Source organism: Triturus cristatus, chromosome 1_1, assembly GCF_964204655.1.
Source record: "Triturus cristatus chromosome 1_1, aTriCri1.1, whole genome shotgun sequence".
NCBI classification, from domain to species: domain Eukaryota; kingdom Metazoa; phylum Chordata; class Amphibia; order Caudata; family Salamandridae; genus Triturus; species Triturus cristatus.
The window spans coordinates 96,397,589-96,414,118 of NC_140579.1; the positions used below are offsets into that span (position 1 = coordinate 96,397,589).

A 16,530-nucleotide genomic window follows, 5' to 3' on the forward strand; every position below is an offset into this window, starting at 1 on the left:
GGACTGTATAAGGACAGAAGTCCAAAAGATGTTGGATTTGGGTGTGATTGAACCCTCAGTTAGCCCTTGGGCTAGTCCAGTAGTCCTGGTCCCTAAACCTCACACCACAGCTGGCAAGAGAGAAAGGAGGTTTTGTGTAGACTACAGGGGTCTCAATGCAGTCACTAGGACTGATGCCCATCCCATCCCCAGGGCAGATGAGCTAATAGATACTTTGGCCTCAGTCAAGTTTCTAAGCACATTTGACATGACAGCTGGCTACTGGCAGATCAGACTAGTTGATGATGCAAAGCCAAAGACAGCATTTTCTACCCCTAGTGGGCACTATCAATTTGTGGTAATGCCCTTTGGTTTGAAGAATGCACCTGCCACTTTCCAAAGGTTGGTAAATCAAGTACTTACAGGCCTGGAAGACTTTAGTGCAGCATATCTAGATGATATTGCTGTCTTTAGCTCCATCTGGGGGGATCACCTGGTCTACATGAGGAATGTTTTGGAGGTCCTGCAAAAAGCCGGCTTAACTGTCAAGGCTACTAAGTGCCAGATAGGGCAGAGTCAGGTTGTGTACCTGGGCCACCTTGTAGGTGGAGGCCAGGTTCAACCATTACAGAGCAAAATCCAGACCATAATGGACTGGGTTGCTCATCTACCCAGACTCAGGTGAGAGCCTGCTTAGGCGTGACTGGGTACTACAGGAGATTTGTCAAGGGGTATGGATCAATAGTGACACCCCTGAATGACTTAACTTCTAAAAATATGCCCAAAAAGGTTCAGTGGACAGCTAGCTGTCAAAAGGCATTTGATGACCTGAAGCAGGCCATGTGCACTGCTCCCATTCTGCTGAGTCCTGACTACTCCAAGAAGTTCATTTTCCAAACAGATGCATCTGAATTGGGGGTTGGGGCTGTGCTGTCACAATTGAATGATGAAGGTCAGGATCAGCCAGTAGCTTTCATAAGCAGAAGGCTGACCCCTTGAGAGAAACGTTGGTCAGCCATTGAGAGGGAGGCCTTTGCTGTGGTTTGGGCTCTGAAGAAGTTGAGGCCATACTTGTTTGGTACTCACTTCCTTGACAAGACAGACCATAAGCCCCTCTTATGGCTAAAACAAATGAAGGGTGAAATCCCCAAGCTGCTTAGGTGGTCCATTTCCCTACAGGGGATGGACTTTACAGTGGAACATAGACCTGGGAGTAACCATGCCAATGCAGATGGACTCTCTTGGTATTTTCACTTAGAACATGAAGACTCAACTGGTCAAGGTTAGTTTAATGTCCCAGCGTTTGGGGGAGGGGGGTTGTGTAGGAGGGTAGGATCTGCTTCACATGGGTACCCCCACTTTTTGCTGGTGTTTCACTGTTTTTCGACCTTAGTCTGGCTGTGGCCCTGCTAATCAGGACCCCAGCCTGGCTGCTTCCTCTCTAAAATGGTTTGCATGTATATTAGGTACATATCTAATTGGATTCTGGAGTGCCTTATACGCCCCTAGTATATGGTATACTATGTACCTAGGGCATAGGTACCTCAGAGGCCTACCAGGGGCTGAAGCATGTAATATGCCACCCCTGGGATGCGCTCCAAAATGGCACCACAGGTCTGCTACAGCAGCCTGAGTAAGGGTGTGCTTGCACCCCTTACAGTGGTATAGGCTACCTATATCACCACCATTGCACACACATATAAAACCTATAAGTCAGTCCTATGGCAGGCCTTGACAATACTGAAGGCAGAGTGCTTGGTTTTTATGCGAGAGGGTGCCCCTGCATGAGCAGAGCCCTTCTGCAGCATTCGGAGTACCTCCTCTGATGCTGTTTGTGGTGCGGCCTGACCATATACTCTTAAGTGCATTATAACCTCGCGGTAAATGCTAACTGTGGGATGGCTGCACGGAAACATGTCGTGTTTGGTGTCAAGCGCTTTGGAATACTAACCCCCACCAGTTCTGGCGGCGGGAGTAGCATTCCACCCTTCTAGAGGGAGAGACATGTTCACACTGGTCTAACCTGGTAGGACTTTCTACAGCCCTGGCATCACAAAATGGATGCCTCTGCCACAGACACGGGTCTGGCCTCCTGCTGCTGACCGAAACTCTGGCAGGGGAGGCCTGGACAATAGGTTTCCTGTCCCAGGGTGGTGTAACCACCTCCCCAGACAGGCAGATATGTATTGTGGCTGGGCGGGAGCACTCTCTGGTGCTTTGAAGTCCTGCACTGGGGGCACACCTGGTGTCCCTGTGCATAGTCCAGTTCAAACCGGTTGCAGGGGCTACCTGCCCCTGCTCTGGCGCGAAACTGAACAAAGGAAATGGGTGTAACCACCACTCTTTCCAAACCCTCCCATAGGTGGGTCTCTAGAGTATGTCCAACCCCCAAACTTTGTGTAAGTATGGGAACCCAGTCCTTGCGACTTTAGATTACCCTGGACGAAACTCTGCAACATATATCCTGGACCTTCGACGTTCTATCCTGACTAGAAGACTGAAGAAATCTCCCTTGGGGTCAAGGAGTGACTCCCCTGCTTGGCAGGCACCAAAGAAGCAACTGTCTGGTCTGCAATTCTAAAGCTCCCATTGGACGCCGAATTCTCTGCATCACCAGAGGTGGATTTCCTGACTTCCCAAGGCTACCCAGAGTCCCCAGCAAAGCTGAGGCCCGTGGCTATCGTGGGTGACGAGGAACCGTGACCCCTGGGCACCGCGTACTATTGCTGGTACATCGACTTCCTGTTTATCCTTGAAGTTCTACTTTGGGCTCCGAGTAGCCCCAGCCTTGAGCACTGACTGCACCGAAGATCTCTGGCCTCCACTCCACGAGTGACCTGTGGGCTGGGTTCCAGTGCGACCGCTCGAGGCTCCTTCACGATCGCTAGCCCGCTGGCTAGTGGGTCCCCACAAAGGCAACTCCTCATCTGCTTGGGCTTTGCTGGTTGCTCCAGACGTGCCCCGACTTACCCTCGCTGGGTGAGTCCCTCAGACCTTGCTGGTCTGCACCGACGTCCTTCTTCTCTTTCCACAAGATTTGCTGTTGCCAAGGCTTGTTGGGTCCATTCTGGTCGCCGACACCGCAGCACTCGACAGACTTCGTGGGACAGCTCGAATCCAGCTCCTGGTCGTCATCGGCGCCTCCTGGACCTCATGGATGAAGAGTCAAGACACCCGTCAACTCATCTGAAGCACCCGACATCTGTGGCCATTGGTCCATCCTGCCCTCGGCCACTGGCAAGTGACTCAGACTCTGTCCCCTCTGCTTTCAGGTCCCTTCCATCCTAGATCCAGGCTTGGATCTCTTCGGAAACTTCTCCTCTTCACTGCAGCAGCACTTCTTCGCCAGTTGCCATTGAAATCGACGACGCGACCCAACACCAAAAGACACCTATGCACCCAACTTCCCTGGGTGAGGTAACACGAGTACTCTGGTGCTCCCGTGGGTGCTAGCCCTAGAACTTCTTAAGTCCAAAAGGGTTATGTCCTAACTCGATGCTAAGTGTCCCTAATCTTTAAATTTCCAACCGAGATATGGCCCATAGAAGCTAACGGGAACCCGCGGTTGTGTTTACACACTGCACACGGCCCCCGTGGGTCCCCTGTGTCACTACCTTGGGAGGTTCCTTGGGGTTCCAGCGATTCTACAGGCTCTAGGCCTTGTGTCTAGTTCAGTCGTGGTTCTTATACCACTTTATTGGTATATGGTTTGGGATGCCCCTAAGGCCCAAACGTGTATTTGTGCTATTACTGTTGATTGCTAACTTGTAAATTAAGAACTTCGAACTCCAGCCTCATAAAGAGACTGGAGGGGTGTGTTTTATCTTAAATACATAAATTTTAAATATATACCTGGTGTGGTTGTCTTTTCATTTGATCATTCAAGAGATTATAGACTGGTAAAACAAGCTGCTTTACATTCCTTCAAGACTTAGCCTGAAGGCTGCTCTCCATAGCTACCACTAGGATAGCTTTCAATAAAGGTTGTCTTTAACCTATCACCATAAGGGGTTGTTTGGACTGATACAAGGTGCCCACTAGAACTAGTGGACAGCATATATCAGGCCAACTTCTCACACCCACCAGCAGCATTTGATTTACAAGCCGTGGGCACACGCAGTGCACGATACGAGGGTCTGCCAGTAAACCAAATAAGTTAATCATGGAGTCACTAATCAAAACATCAAGTTAACATAGTGAGAACTCGCACTGTGGCACTGAATAGCAATGGCACAGTGCCCAAAGCATCAAAACCAGCAAAATATATCAAAAACAGAGTAGGCAATCAGTAAAAAATGGAAGGGAGAAGTGGTACCAGGTCTAACAGGGAATAACACTGAGCCCGTTGCACTAGAGGCGAGAAGACAGGGAGTGGCTTGACAACTACTAGAGCCCCAACCTCAAGGGTTTTGTGATGTTGCTTTTGAATGTTGTTTACCTTTGTTTCAGTAGAGTTAGAATTAAAAACCTTCTTTTTATATAAAAACAAGTATTTGACAGGACATTGATTTATTGTTCGCACTGCTCACACAATGAATTATGAGTCATGTTCACTGATCTGCATCTGAGCTTCCCCCATAGGAGCCTTGACTGCTTAAGCTACACTATGGGCCCCGGGACATCAGGAGTAAAAGGCCTCAGACACCTTGGTTGGGCCCAGTAACTGTGTGGCCCTCTGAAAGGTGTTCTAACACATGCATACTCAAACGTACAGAGGCACGCACTCATACATATGCACAAATGCACGATCACACTTGCACACAGAGGCATAGATGCATGCACATACTCACAGATGGATACCTCCGCTGTGTGCATACAGAACCTCACAGAGGCACACATTCATACAGAAGCACATATTAGTGGGTGCACTTACAGATGCATAGATGCATGCACATACTCACAGATGGATACCTCCGCTGTGTGCATACATAACCTCACAGAGGCACACATTCACACAGATGCGCACATTAGTGTGCGCACTCACAGAGGCATAGATGCATGCTTATACTCACAGGTAGATATCTCCGCTCCGTGCATACATAACCTCACAGAGGCACACATTCACACAGATGCGCACATTAGTGTGCGCACTCACAGATGCATAGATGCATGCTCATACTCACGGTTAGATATCTCCGCTCCGTGCATACATAACCTCACAGAGGCACACAGATGCGCACATTAGTGTGCGCACTCACAGAGGCATAGATGCATGCTCATACTCACAGATAGATATCTGCGCTCCGTGCATACAGAACCTCACAGAGGCACACATTCACACAGATGCGCACATTACTGTGCGCACTCACAGACGCATAGATGCATGCTCATACTCACGGTTAGATATCTCCGCTCCGTGCATACATAACCTCACAGAGGCACACATTCACACAGATGCACACATTAGTGTGCGCACTCACAGAGGCATAGATGCATGCTCATACTCACAGATAGATATCTCCGCTCCATGCATACATAACCTCACAGAGGCACACATTCACACAGATGCGCACATTAGTGTGCGCACTCACAGACGCATAGATGCATGCTCATACTCACAGATAGATATCTGCGCAACGTGCATACATAACCTCACAGAGGCACACATTCACACAGATGCGCACATTAGTGTGCGCACTCACAGACGCATAGATGCATGCTCATACTCACGGTTAGATATCTCCGCTCCGTGCATACATTAGCTCACAGAGGCACACATTCACACAGATGCACACATTAGTGTGCGCTCTCACAGATGCATAGATGCATGCTCATACTCACAGATAGATATCTCCGCTCCGTGCATACATAACCTCACAGGGGCACACATTCACACAGATGCACACATTAGTGTGCGCTCTCACAGATGCATAGATGCTGGTACAAACTCAGAGATAAATATTTCTAAACAGTGCATACACAACTAACAAATGCCCACTATCACATAGACACACCCATGCGTACACGTACTCACAGAGCACACACTCATAGAGGCACACATACATACTCACAAACACTACCAGACCTTGCAATATGCAAACCTATAGACAGGCATTCTTATATGCAAGTACAAACTCACAGAAAATAAATCCAGACCAAAGCATACACAAACCCCCTAACACACATACACATAAATGCGCACATGCATTTGCATGGCTCAACATCCATGCATGCATACACACACACGCACACAAACACTTATCTATGTCCTTAAAAACAGCGATGAGCAGACAGGAATGCGCTCCCAGAGAGGATTCATGGGCCATCCATATATGAATACATCCTAAGACATGCACACATAAGCGAGAACATGCTCAGACAAACTAGTACATACTCACAGCTGAAAATGCCACAACTGTATATACACACACTAATACACACCATTTAAATAATACCCTAAGGTCAGCAGAGTAAATAGTGTTTTTGTTTATTTTACAAATTATAAGTTACAAGGCGGCTAGGTTCAATTTAGGCGCACACTTACTGTTATGTTGAAACGTAGTACATTGACATTTCTGTCCGATCTTCAGTCGGCCGCCAAACAGCATTTAGGAACAGGGAAAAGTTCTGTTGTAAAAAAAGCATTTGAGCACACTACAGTTTGCTTATTCTAGGACAAATCCTTGGCAAATTGAGCCCCAATAACCATGGCAGTGACTCCGGTCAGTGAATTTACCTGGCGGGGATGATAACCCATTCTTTTGGGTGACTCGTCGGTTTCTGTATGTTTGTAACCTTAACAGGTCCATGCATAGACAAATGCACAGACATGAACAGGCGCACAGGATTCACTGCCGCCACTCACCCTCATGGTTTTATATTGTTCCTCTTCCTTGAGTTTAGAGACCAGAATATATTCCTCCTCTTTCTTCAGAAGACGCCGCCACTCTTGAAGTTTTACCTGCAGGGATGAGAGCGCAAGAAATATGTAAAGATGGATAGGGTGTGGTCTCACTTACAGAAAAGAATCACTAAAGGGACAACTGCACAAGCCCTGGGCCCGATTAACAAAGATAAACTTAGACCACAAGTTGAAGTTTAGACCAAAAGTCTATCTTTACTAATAGTCTAAGTTAGAGTTTTGGTCTAAGTTAGACTTTTGGTCAAAACGTAGACCAAAAGTCTAACTTTATTACCAGTAAAGTTAAACTTTAGGTCCAAACTTTAGACTTCAGGTCTAAATTTAAACTTTTGGTCTAAGTTTACCTTTGTAAATTAGGCCCCCAGACTTGTAAGTACCAATCAAGCCCAGCCCGCCACTTGCCTGTGGACTCCAGTTCCTGCTTGTTCCAGCCTGATCCAGTTGCTGCCGTTTGACCAAATGACACCGCCGCTGCCCAGGTTTTCACTCCCGGTTTTTCTCAACCAGGTATTCCCGCCCGGGTTTTTCCCATTCACTGATCTTCCCACCGACAGAAGCCGTGCCCACCCGAGGCCTTACTTGACACTCTACAAGGTCTACAGGATGCCTCTCGCGGGTAGCGTCACAGACCATGGCATCAGCATAGTATTCTTACAGACTCAACCAGGACCACCAAAGCAAACTTCGCAAACTGCAGACACAACGTTGCTGCTTGGATGAAAAGCAACTGCCTCCAGCTCAACATAGACAAAATATTGGACCTTATCATCGTGAACAACCACTCTCCTGGGATGCCTCTTGGTGGCCCTCCGAATTTGGCCATCACCAACCCTTACGTACCATTGCAAGAACCTCGGGGTCATACTGCACACCAACCTCTCCATGAGCAGACAGATCTACGCCATCGCCTCATGATGTTTCTTCATCCTTTGAACGCTGCGCAAGATTTTCAAGTGGACACCACTTAACACCAGAGGAACAGTCACCCAGCTACTTATCACAAGCAGACTTGACTACGGAAATGCACTCTACATCAGAATCCCAGCCCATGTCCTACGCCGACTCCAAACCACGCAGAAAGCATCTGCCAGACTCATTCTGAACATCTCTCTGCACCTCAACAATCTCCACTGGCTCCCAGTCCACGAAAGATGGAAGTACAAGCTACTCACCCAAGCCCATAAAGCGCACAACAGCATCGGTCCAGCTTACCTCAAGCACCGCCTCAACTTCTACCAACCCACCAGACACCTTCGATCTCTGTCCCTGACAAGAGCTCACCTCCCTCACATCAAGAAGGCCAGAAGTGGAGGACGCTCCCTCTCATACCTCGCAGCCATGATATGGAACGACCTCCAGCAACACCTCAGAACCTCCCCCTCCCTCATGGACTTCAGAAGGAACCTCAAGATGTGTAATGACCTCCTACAACACCTCACAACCTCCCCATCACTCATGGACTTCAGAAGGAACCTCAAGACGTGGAACGACCTCCTGCAACACCTCACAACCTCCCCCTCACTCATGGACTTCAGAAGGAACCTCAAGACGTGGAATGACCTCCTGCAACACCTCAGAACCTCCCCTTCCCTCATGGACTTCAGAAGGAACCTCAAGACGTGGAACTACCTCCTGCAACACCTCACAACCTCCCCCTCACGCATGGACTTCAGAAGGAACCTCAAGACGTGGAATGACCTCCTGCAACACCTCACAACCTCCCCCTCACTCATGGACTTCAGAAGGAACCTCAAGACGTGGAATGACCTCCTGCAACACCTCAGAACCTCCCCTTCCCTCATGGACTTCAGAAAGAACCTCAAGACGTGGAACTACCTCCTGCAACACCTCACAACCTCCCCTTCACGCATGGACTTCAGAAGGAACCTCAAGACGTGGAATGACCTCCTGCAACACCTCACACCCTCCCCCTCCCTCATGGACTTCAGAAGGAACCTCAAGACATGGAATGACCTCCTGCAACCCCTCACAACCTCCCCCTCACACATTGACTTCAGAAGGAACCTCAAGATGTAGAATGACCTCCTGCAACACCTCAGAACCTCCCCGTCCCTCATGGACTTCAGAAGGAACCTCAAGACATGGCTCTTCCAGACGAAACAGATAGGATCTCCTCGTCCCCCCTCAGGCCTGCCCCACTCAATGCCTGGATTCCCTCACGGGTGATGAGCCGCGCTCTACAAATCTACATAACACAACAATACAATATTGTATGTATGGGCGCATATTATACTGATTGTAAGTACCAGTCATACATATCAGGAATGTAAGTACCGGCCACACATATCCAGATTGTAGGTACCAGTCCCAAGTATCATAGGCAAGGACACAGACAGTGCTGTCACTTCTTTAGGCCTGTTTGGGCCTAGGTCCAGAATCCCAGGTAAAGTAGCTTCATCATTGGCACTTATTGCTAAATGGTAAAGACTGCGCAGCACTTTGCGCCTAAATGCATGGCAACATTTAGACGTGGCACTACTTTAAAGAAGTCTACTAGATGAGAGAGAGGGGCCCCACACACCAAGGGGACAGAGCACCGTATTAACAGTAAAATAAATACTCCCCTTGAGGAAGCAAATAGGAAAAACCCCTGTTGATCTTCATACAATCACTCCACAGTCTTCACTCACACCACAAAGATCTACATGCATAAATCAATGTCAAGTTTGCACAGAGTTTGAATTTCTAACAGAGGACCAGAGAACAGCCTCATTAAGGGTCTGCACCAGAGAGCAGACGACCAGAGACCAGGCTCATACAGGGTCTGCAACAGAGAACAGACACCCAGAGACCAGCCTCATACAGCGTCTGCAACAGAGAACAGACGACCAGAGACCAGCCTCATACAGGGTTTACAACACAGAACAGACAACCAGAGACCAGCCTCATACAGGGTCAGAAACAGAGAACAGACGACCAGAGACCAGGCTCATACAGGGTCTGCAACAGAGAACAGACGACCAGAGAACAGCCTCATTCAGGGTCTGCACCAGAGAGCAGACAGAGACCAGCCTCATACAGGGTTTACAACACAGAACAGACAACCAGAGACCAGCCTCATACAGGGTCAGAAACAGAGAACAGACAACCAGAGACCAGCCTCGACAGGGTCTGCAACAGAGAACAGATGACCGGAGACCAGCCTCATACAGGGTCTGTAACAGAGAACAGACAACCAGACACCAGCCTCATACAGGGTCTACAACACAGAACAGACAACTAGAGACCATCCTCAGACAGGGTCTGCATCCGAGAAGAGAAACAGAAACCAGGCTCATATAGGGTCTGTACCTGTGAACTAAACCAGAGACCAGCCTCATGTAGGGTCTGCAACAGAGAACAGACAACCAGAGACCAGCCTCATACAGGGTCTGCAACAGAGAACAGAACCAGAAACCAGGCTCATACAGGGTCGGCAACAGAGAACAGACAACCAGAGACCCGCCTCATACAGGGTCTGTAACAGAGAACAGACAACCAGAGACCAGCCTCATACAGGGTCTACAACACAGAACAGACAACCAGAGACCAGCCTCATACAAGGTCTGCAACAGAGAACAGACGACCAGAGACCAGCCTCATACAGGGTCTGCAACAGAGAACAGATGACCAGAGACCAGCCTCATACAGGGTCTGTAACAGAGAACAGATAACCAGACACCAGCCTCGTACAGGGTCTACAACACAGAACAGACAACCAGAGACCAGCCTCATACAGGGTCTGCAACAGAGAACAGACAACCAGAGACCAGCTTCATACAGGGTCTGCAACAGAGAACAGATGTCCGGAGACCAGCCTCATACAGGGCCTGCAACAGAGAACAGACAACCCCCAGAGACCAGCCTAATACAGGGTCTGCAACAGAGAACAGACAACCAGACACCAGCCTCAAACAGAGTCTGCAACAGAAAATAGACGATCCCCAGAGACCAGCCTCATACAGGGTGTGAAACAGAATACAGACAACCAGAGACCAGCCTCATACAGGGTCTGCAACAGAGAACAGACGACCAGAGAACAGCCTCATTCAGGGTCTGCACCAGAGAGCAGACAGAGACCAGCCTCATACAGGGTTTACAACACAGAACAGACAACCAGAGACCAGCCTCATACAGGGTCAGAAACAGAGAACAGACAACCAGAGACCAGCCTCGACAGGGTCTGCAACAGAGAACAGATGACCGGAGACCAGCCTCATACAGGGTCTGTAACAGAGAACAGACAACCAGACACCAGCCTCATACAGGGTCTACAACACAGAACAGACAACTAGAGACCATCCTCAGACAGGGTCTGCATCCGAGAAGAGAAACAGAAACCAGGCTCATATAGGGTCTGTACCTGTGAACTAAACCAGAGACCAGCCTCATACAGGGTCTGCAACAGAGAACAGAACCAGAAACCAGGCTCATACAGGGTCGGCAACAGAGAACAGACAACCAGAGACCCGCCTCATACAGGGTCTGTAACAGAGAACAGACAACCAGAGACCAGCCTCATACAGGGTCTACAACACAGAACAGACAACCAGAGACCAGCCTCATACAAGGTCTGCAACAGAGAACAGACGACCAGAGACCAGCCTCATACAGGGTCTGCAACAGAGAACAGATGACCAGAGACCAGCCTCATACAGGGTCTGTAACAGAGAACAGATAACCAGACACCAGCCTCGTACAGGGTCTACAACACAGAACAGACAACCAGAGACCAGCCTCATACAGGGTCTGCAACAGAGAACAGACAACCAGAGACCAGCTTCATACAGGGTCTGCAACAGAGAACAGATGTCCGGAGACCAGCCTCATACAGGGCCTGCAACAGAGAACAGACAACCCCCAGAGACCAGCCTAATACAGGGTCTGCAACAGAGAACAGACAACCAGACACCAGCCTCAAACAGAGTCTGCAACAGATAATAGACGATCCCCAGAGACCAGCCTCATACAGGGTGTGAAACAGAATACAGACAACCAGAGACCAGCCTCATACAGGGTCTGCAACAGAGAACAGACACCCAGAGACCAGCCTCATACAGGGTGTGCATCAGAGAACATATGACCAGAGACCAGCCTCATACAGGGTCTGCAACAGAGAACAGACACCCAGAGACCAGCCTCATACAGCGTCTGCAACAGAAAACAGACGACCAGAGGCCAGGCTCATACAGGGTCTGCAACGGAGTACAGACAACCAGAGACCAGCCTCATACAGGGACTGCAACAGAGAACAGACAAACAGAGACCAGCCTCATATAGGGTCTGCGACAGAGAACAGACAACCAGAGACCAGCCTCATACAGGGACTGCAACAGAGAACAGACAAACAGAGACCAGCCTCATATAGGGTCTGCGACAGAGAACAGACAACCAGAGACCAGCCTAATACAGGGTTCCACAGAGTAAGAAGCCGGGGATATTTGTGGATTCTCAGGATTCACAGTTATTCATTTAATGAATAACTGTGAATCCTGAGAATCCACCCCTTTAAGAGGATGGGGTGTTAATGGATCAAAGTTCACCCTGTGGGTCCTAAAGAGAAGGGTGCCCAAGAGCACACAGTACGTATACAACCTGTGATCCCTGAAAGATTACATATATTCCTTGTAGTGCTCTTTTGGACTCACAGTGTGTCTGCACTTGCAAATCCTGGCTACCCGCATACACACTATGTACTCTTAGGCACCCTTCTCTATGGGATCCGTAGTGTGAATTTTGATCCCTTAACACCCCAAAATATACTTTGTATCCTCATAAAGACTTAAGTAGTGAATTCACTAGTAAATCCTGAACACCCACAGACATACCTTGTGCTCCTCTGCAACTTCATCCTGTGTGGAAGTTACAATGTCTTTACCTATGAACCCTGAACATCCACACACAGACCTTGCTGAGTCTTCACTTTGGGGCCCACATGGTGCAAGACGTGGAATGACCTCCTGCAACACCTCAGAACCTCCCCGTCCCTCATGGACTTCAGAAGGAACCTCAAGACATGGCTCTTCCAGACGAAACAGATAGGATCTCCTCGTCCCCCCTCAGGCCTGCCCCACTCAATGCTTGGATACCCTCACGGGTGATGAGCCGCGCTCTACAAATCCACATAACACAACAATACAATATTGTATGTATGGGCGCATATTATACTGATTGTAAGTACCAGTCATACATATCAGGAATGTAAGTACCGGCCACACATATCCAGATATGCACTCGAGACCGGGAAACCAGGGACGGGCGTCACGACGGATTCACTTTCAGTCGAATAAGTACTGAAAAGTAACAGGATCTCGCAAAGGATTACAATATCACAGTAACAAGTGACGCCATTACCGCAGAAACCATAGGTGGTTTGGAATTATCACCACCTACTAAATATATATATCAAGCCAAGAATAGCCTTGAAAAAGTCGCGGGACTACATTCCCATGTAGCGACGAAACACGTGTTGGCTGGCTGTTATGAACTACGGAGAAGATTACCAATGAATAAAAGAACCATCTAGAAGAAAAAGACTAAATCATTTCTTTTGTACACTGGATTGAAGTGCATTGTGAAAACACGTTACATTTTTACTTTATATAATTAGTACGTGTGCTAAGGATTGCTTTCAGAACTGTACTGAGCAAAGGCTCATAATTCTGGGAAGTCAGGTGGTACTTCCCACCTTGTAGCACCGTCAATCTATAAGTTCAGGACATATAAACACATGTAAATTTTCCCTGTGGCGCCTTTACCTAAACCCAAAACCCCGTTTACAGCATCTCATATCAGGAATGTAAGTACCGGCCACACATATCCAGATTGTAGGTACCAGTCCCAAGTATCATAGGCAAGGACACAGACAGTGCTGTCACTTCTTTAGGCCTGTTTGGGCCTAGGTCCAGAATCCCAGGTAAAGTAGCTTCATCATTGGCACTTATTGCTAAATGGCAAAGACTGCGCAGCACTTTGCGCCTAAATGCATGGCAACATTTAGACGTGGTACTACTTTAAAGAAGTCTACTAGATGAGAGAGAGGGGCCCCACACACCAAGGGGACAGAGCACCGTATTAACAGTAAAATAAATACTCCCCTTGAGGAAGCAAATAGGAAAAACCCCTGTTGATCTTCATACAATCACTCCACAGTCTTCACTCACACCACAAAGATCTACATGCATAAATCAATGTCAAGTTTGCACAGAGTTTGAATTTCTAACAGAGGACCAGAGACCAGCCTCATATAGGGACTGCAACAGAGAACAGACAAACAGAGACCAGCCTCATATAGGGTCTGCGACAGAGAACAGACAACTAGAGACCAGCCTCATACAGGGTTCCACAGAGTAAGAAGCCGGGGATATTTGTGGATTCTCAGGATTCACAAGTTATTCATTAAACCTTTAAGAGGATACAAAGTATGTTTGGGGTGTTAATGGATCAAAGTTCACCCTGTGGGTCCTAAAGAGAAGGGTGCCCAAGAGCACACAGTACGTATACAACCTGTGATCCCTGAAAGATTACATATATTCCTTGTAGTGCTCTTTTGGACTCACAGTGTGTCTTCACTTGCAAATCCTGGCTACCCGCATACACACTATGTACTCTTAGGCACCCTTCTCTATGGGATCCGTAGTGTGAATTTTGATCCCTTAACACCCCAAAATATACTTTGTATCCTCATAAAGACTTAAGGAGTGAATTCACTAGTAAATCCTGAACACCCACAGACATACATTGTGCTGCAACTTCATCCTGTGTGGAAGTTACAATGTCTTTACCTATGAACCCTGAACATCCACACACAGACGTTGCGGAGTCTTCACTTTGGGGCCCACATGGTGCAATATGATGCGTAAACAGAGTCACACGTGCCTAATACCTTTCAGCAGCCTCCTATATCGAGCCATGGGGTGCCTGGCGATCCCTCGAAATCCACAAACTTTTCTTCTTGTTTTCTGCAGCCTCCTCAATGGGACACACAGGGTGACTTGTGACCTCTGAAAATGTGTACACACAGCTGTGGTTCTCAGGCTGCCCCTTGATGTGGCTCATGAAGTGACTTTCTGATCTCTGAATTTCCACAGACACACCTTGTGCTCTTCTGTTGTCCGTCCAGAACACAAACACACACACACAACTTGTACACTTTTGCAGGCCCCTCAATTGGGTTCATAGTGTGAGTTTGTGGTCCCTGAATGCCCACAGACGTACCTTGTGCTCCTCTGCAGCCTCCTCTACAGGACTTGCTGAGTGAGTTTTATGTTCCTTGGATTCTCGGCACACCAAACATATCATCCTCTGATCCTCTGCACAGAACAGCCTCAGTTTCTCTTCATGTTTCTCACACAGGTTGTCCTCTGGGGGCTTCACTGGGGGCAGATGAAACAGTTTTAACATTTCCACCACGTTCTTTAGTTGTCTGTTTGGTTGGAGGTTTTTCCCAGTAGATATTTCCCTGCACTGTGGACAGGGGAAGTTTTCATCTCTTCCCTCCCAGCTCTGAGTGATGCAGGAGCGGCAGAAGTTGTGTCCACACTCAATAATTATCACCGGATCAGTAAAATATTCCAAACAGATGGAACAAGTGGCCTCTTCCTTTAGGTTCCCGAGCTGAGCTGCTGTCGCCATGATTCAGAAATGCAGGAAGTAAACTTGAGTTTCAGTTTCTCTCTCTTTGTGAAGTGGGTGTGTCTGTGCGTCTGCCCCTCTCTGGCTGCGCTGGGACTTCCGGGTTCATGTTACAGGCGCAGGACAGGACTGACTCCTCTGTTGTTACTGTCTCCTGTGCTTTACCCCTTTCTCAGCTAAACGCACCGGTAATTTGTTATGTTCTAAGATTCTCTTCACATCTGCCACAGCTCCACCGAGGACCCTCACTCCTGACTGAGTACCCCCTGCTGTCCCTACCACAGGCCCGCCCACAGCTCTACCGAGGACCCTCACTCCTGACTGAGTACCCCATGCTGTCCTCCTCAGGGCCCCACCCCCGGCTCTACCAAGGACCTTCAATCCTGACTGAGCGCTCTGTGCTGTTCCTGTACCAGGCTTCACCCACAGCTCTACCGAGGACACTCCCTCTTGATCTGAGCACCCGTGCTGTTCCTGTACGAGGCCCCGACCACAGCTCTACAGAGGACCCTCACTCCTGACTGAGCACCCGTGCTGGCCTGTACGAGGCCCCGACCACAGCTCTACAGAGGGCGCTCACTCCTGACTGAGCACCTCATGCTGTTCCTGTACCAGGTCCCCCCACCGCTCTACCACAGACCCTCACTCCTGAGCATCCCCTGCTGTTCCTGTGCCAAGCCCCTCCCACAGCTCTACCAAGGACCCTCAATCCTGACTGAGCACCCCGTGCTGTTCCTGTACCAGGCCCCGCCCACCGCTCTACCACAGACCCTCATTCCTGACCTGAGCACCCCCTGCTGTTCCTGCCCCAGGCCCCACACCCAGCTCTACCGAGGACACTTACTCCTGAGCATCCCCTGCTGTTCCTGTACCAGGCCCCGCCCACAGCTCTACCACAGACCCTCACTCCTGAGCATCCCATGCTGTTCCTGTACAAGGCCCCGCCCACAGCTCTACAGAGGACCCTCACTCCTGAGCATCCCCTGCTGTTCCTGTACCAGGCCCTGCCCACAGCTCTACACATGACCCTCATTCCTGACCTGAGCACCCCCTGC

At 49.0% G+C, this 16,530-nt stretch overlaps 1 protein-coding gene across 1 annotated transcript in view; it reads right to left on the reverse strand.

Annotated features, from left to right (window-relative positions):
* Positions 1-15,545, reverse strand: part of LOC146869605 (E3 ubiquitin-protein ligase TRIM39-like) — a 98,355-nt gene extending 82,810 nt beyond the window's left edge. Inside the window, exons 1-2 of the mRNA XM_085608559.1 lie at positions 15,059-15,545; positions 6,785-6,880 (exon numbers count right to left, since the gene is read on the reverse strand). Coding sequence (XP_085464685.1) covers positions 6,785-6,880; positions 15,059-15,475 — 513 coding nt within the window. The 5' untranslated portion in view covers positions 15,476-15,545. The remainder of the gene's footprint in view (positions 1-6,784; positions 6,881-15,058) is intronic.
* Positions 15,546-16,530: the final 985 nt, after the last annotated feature.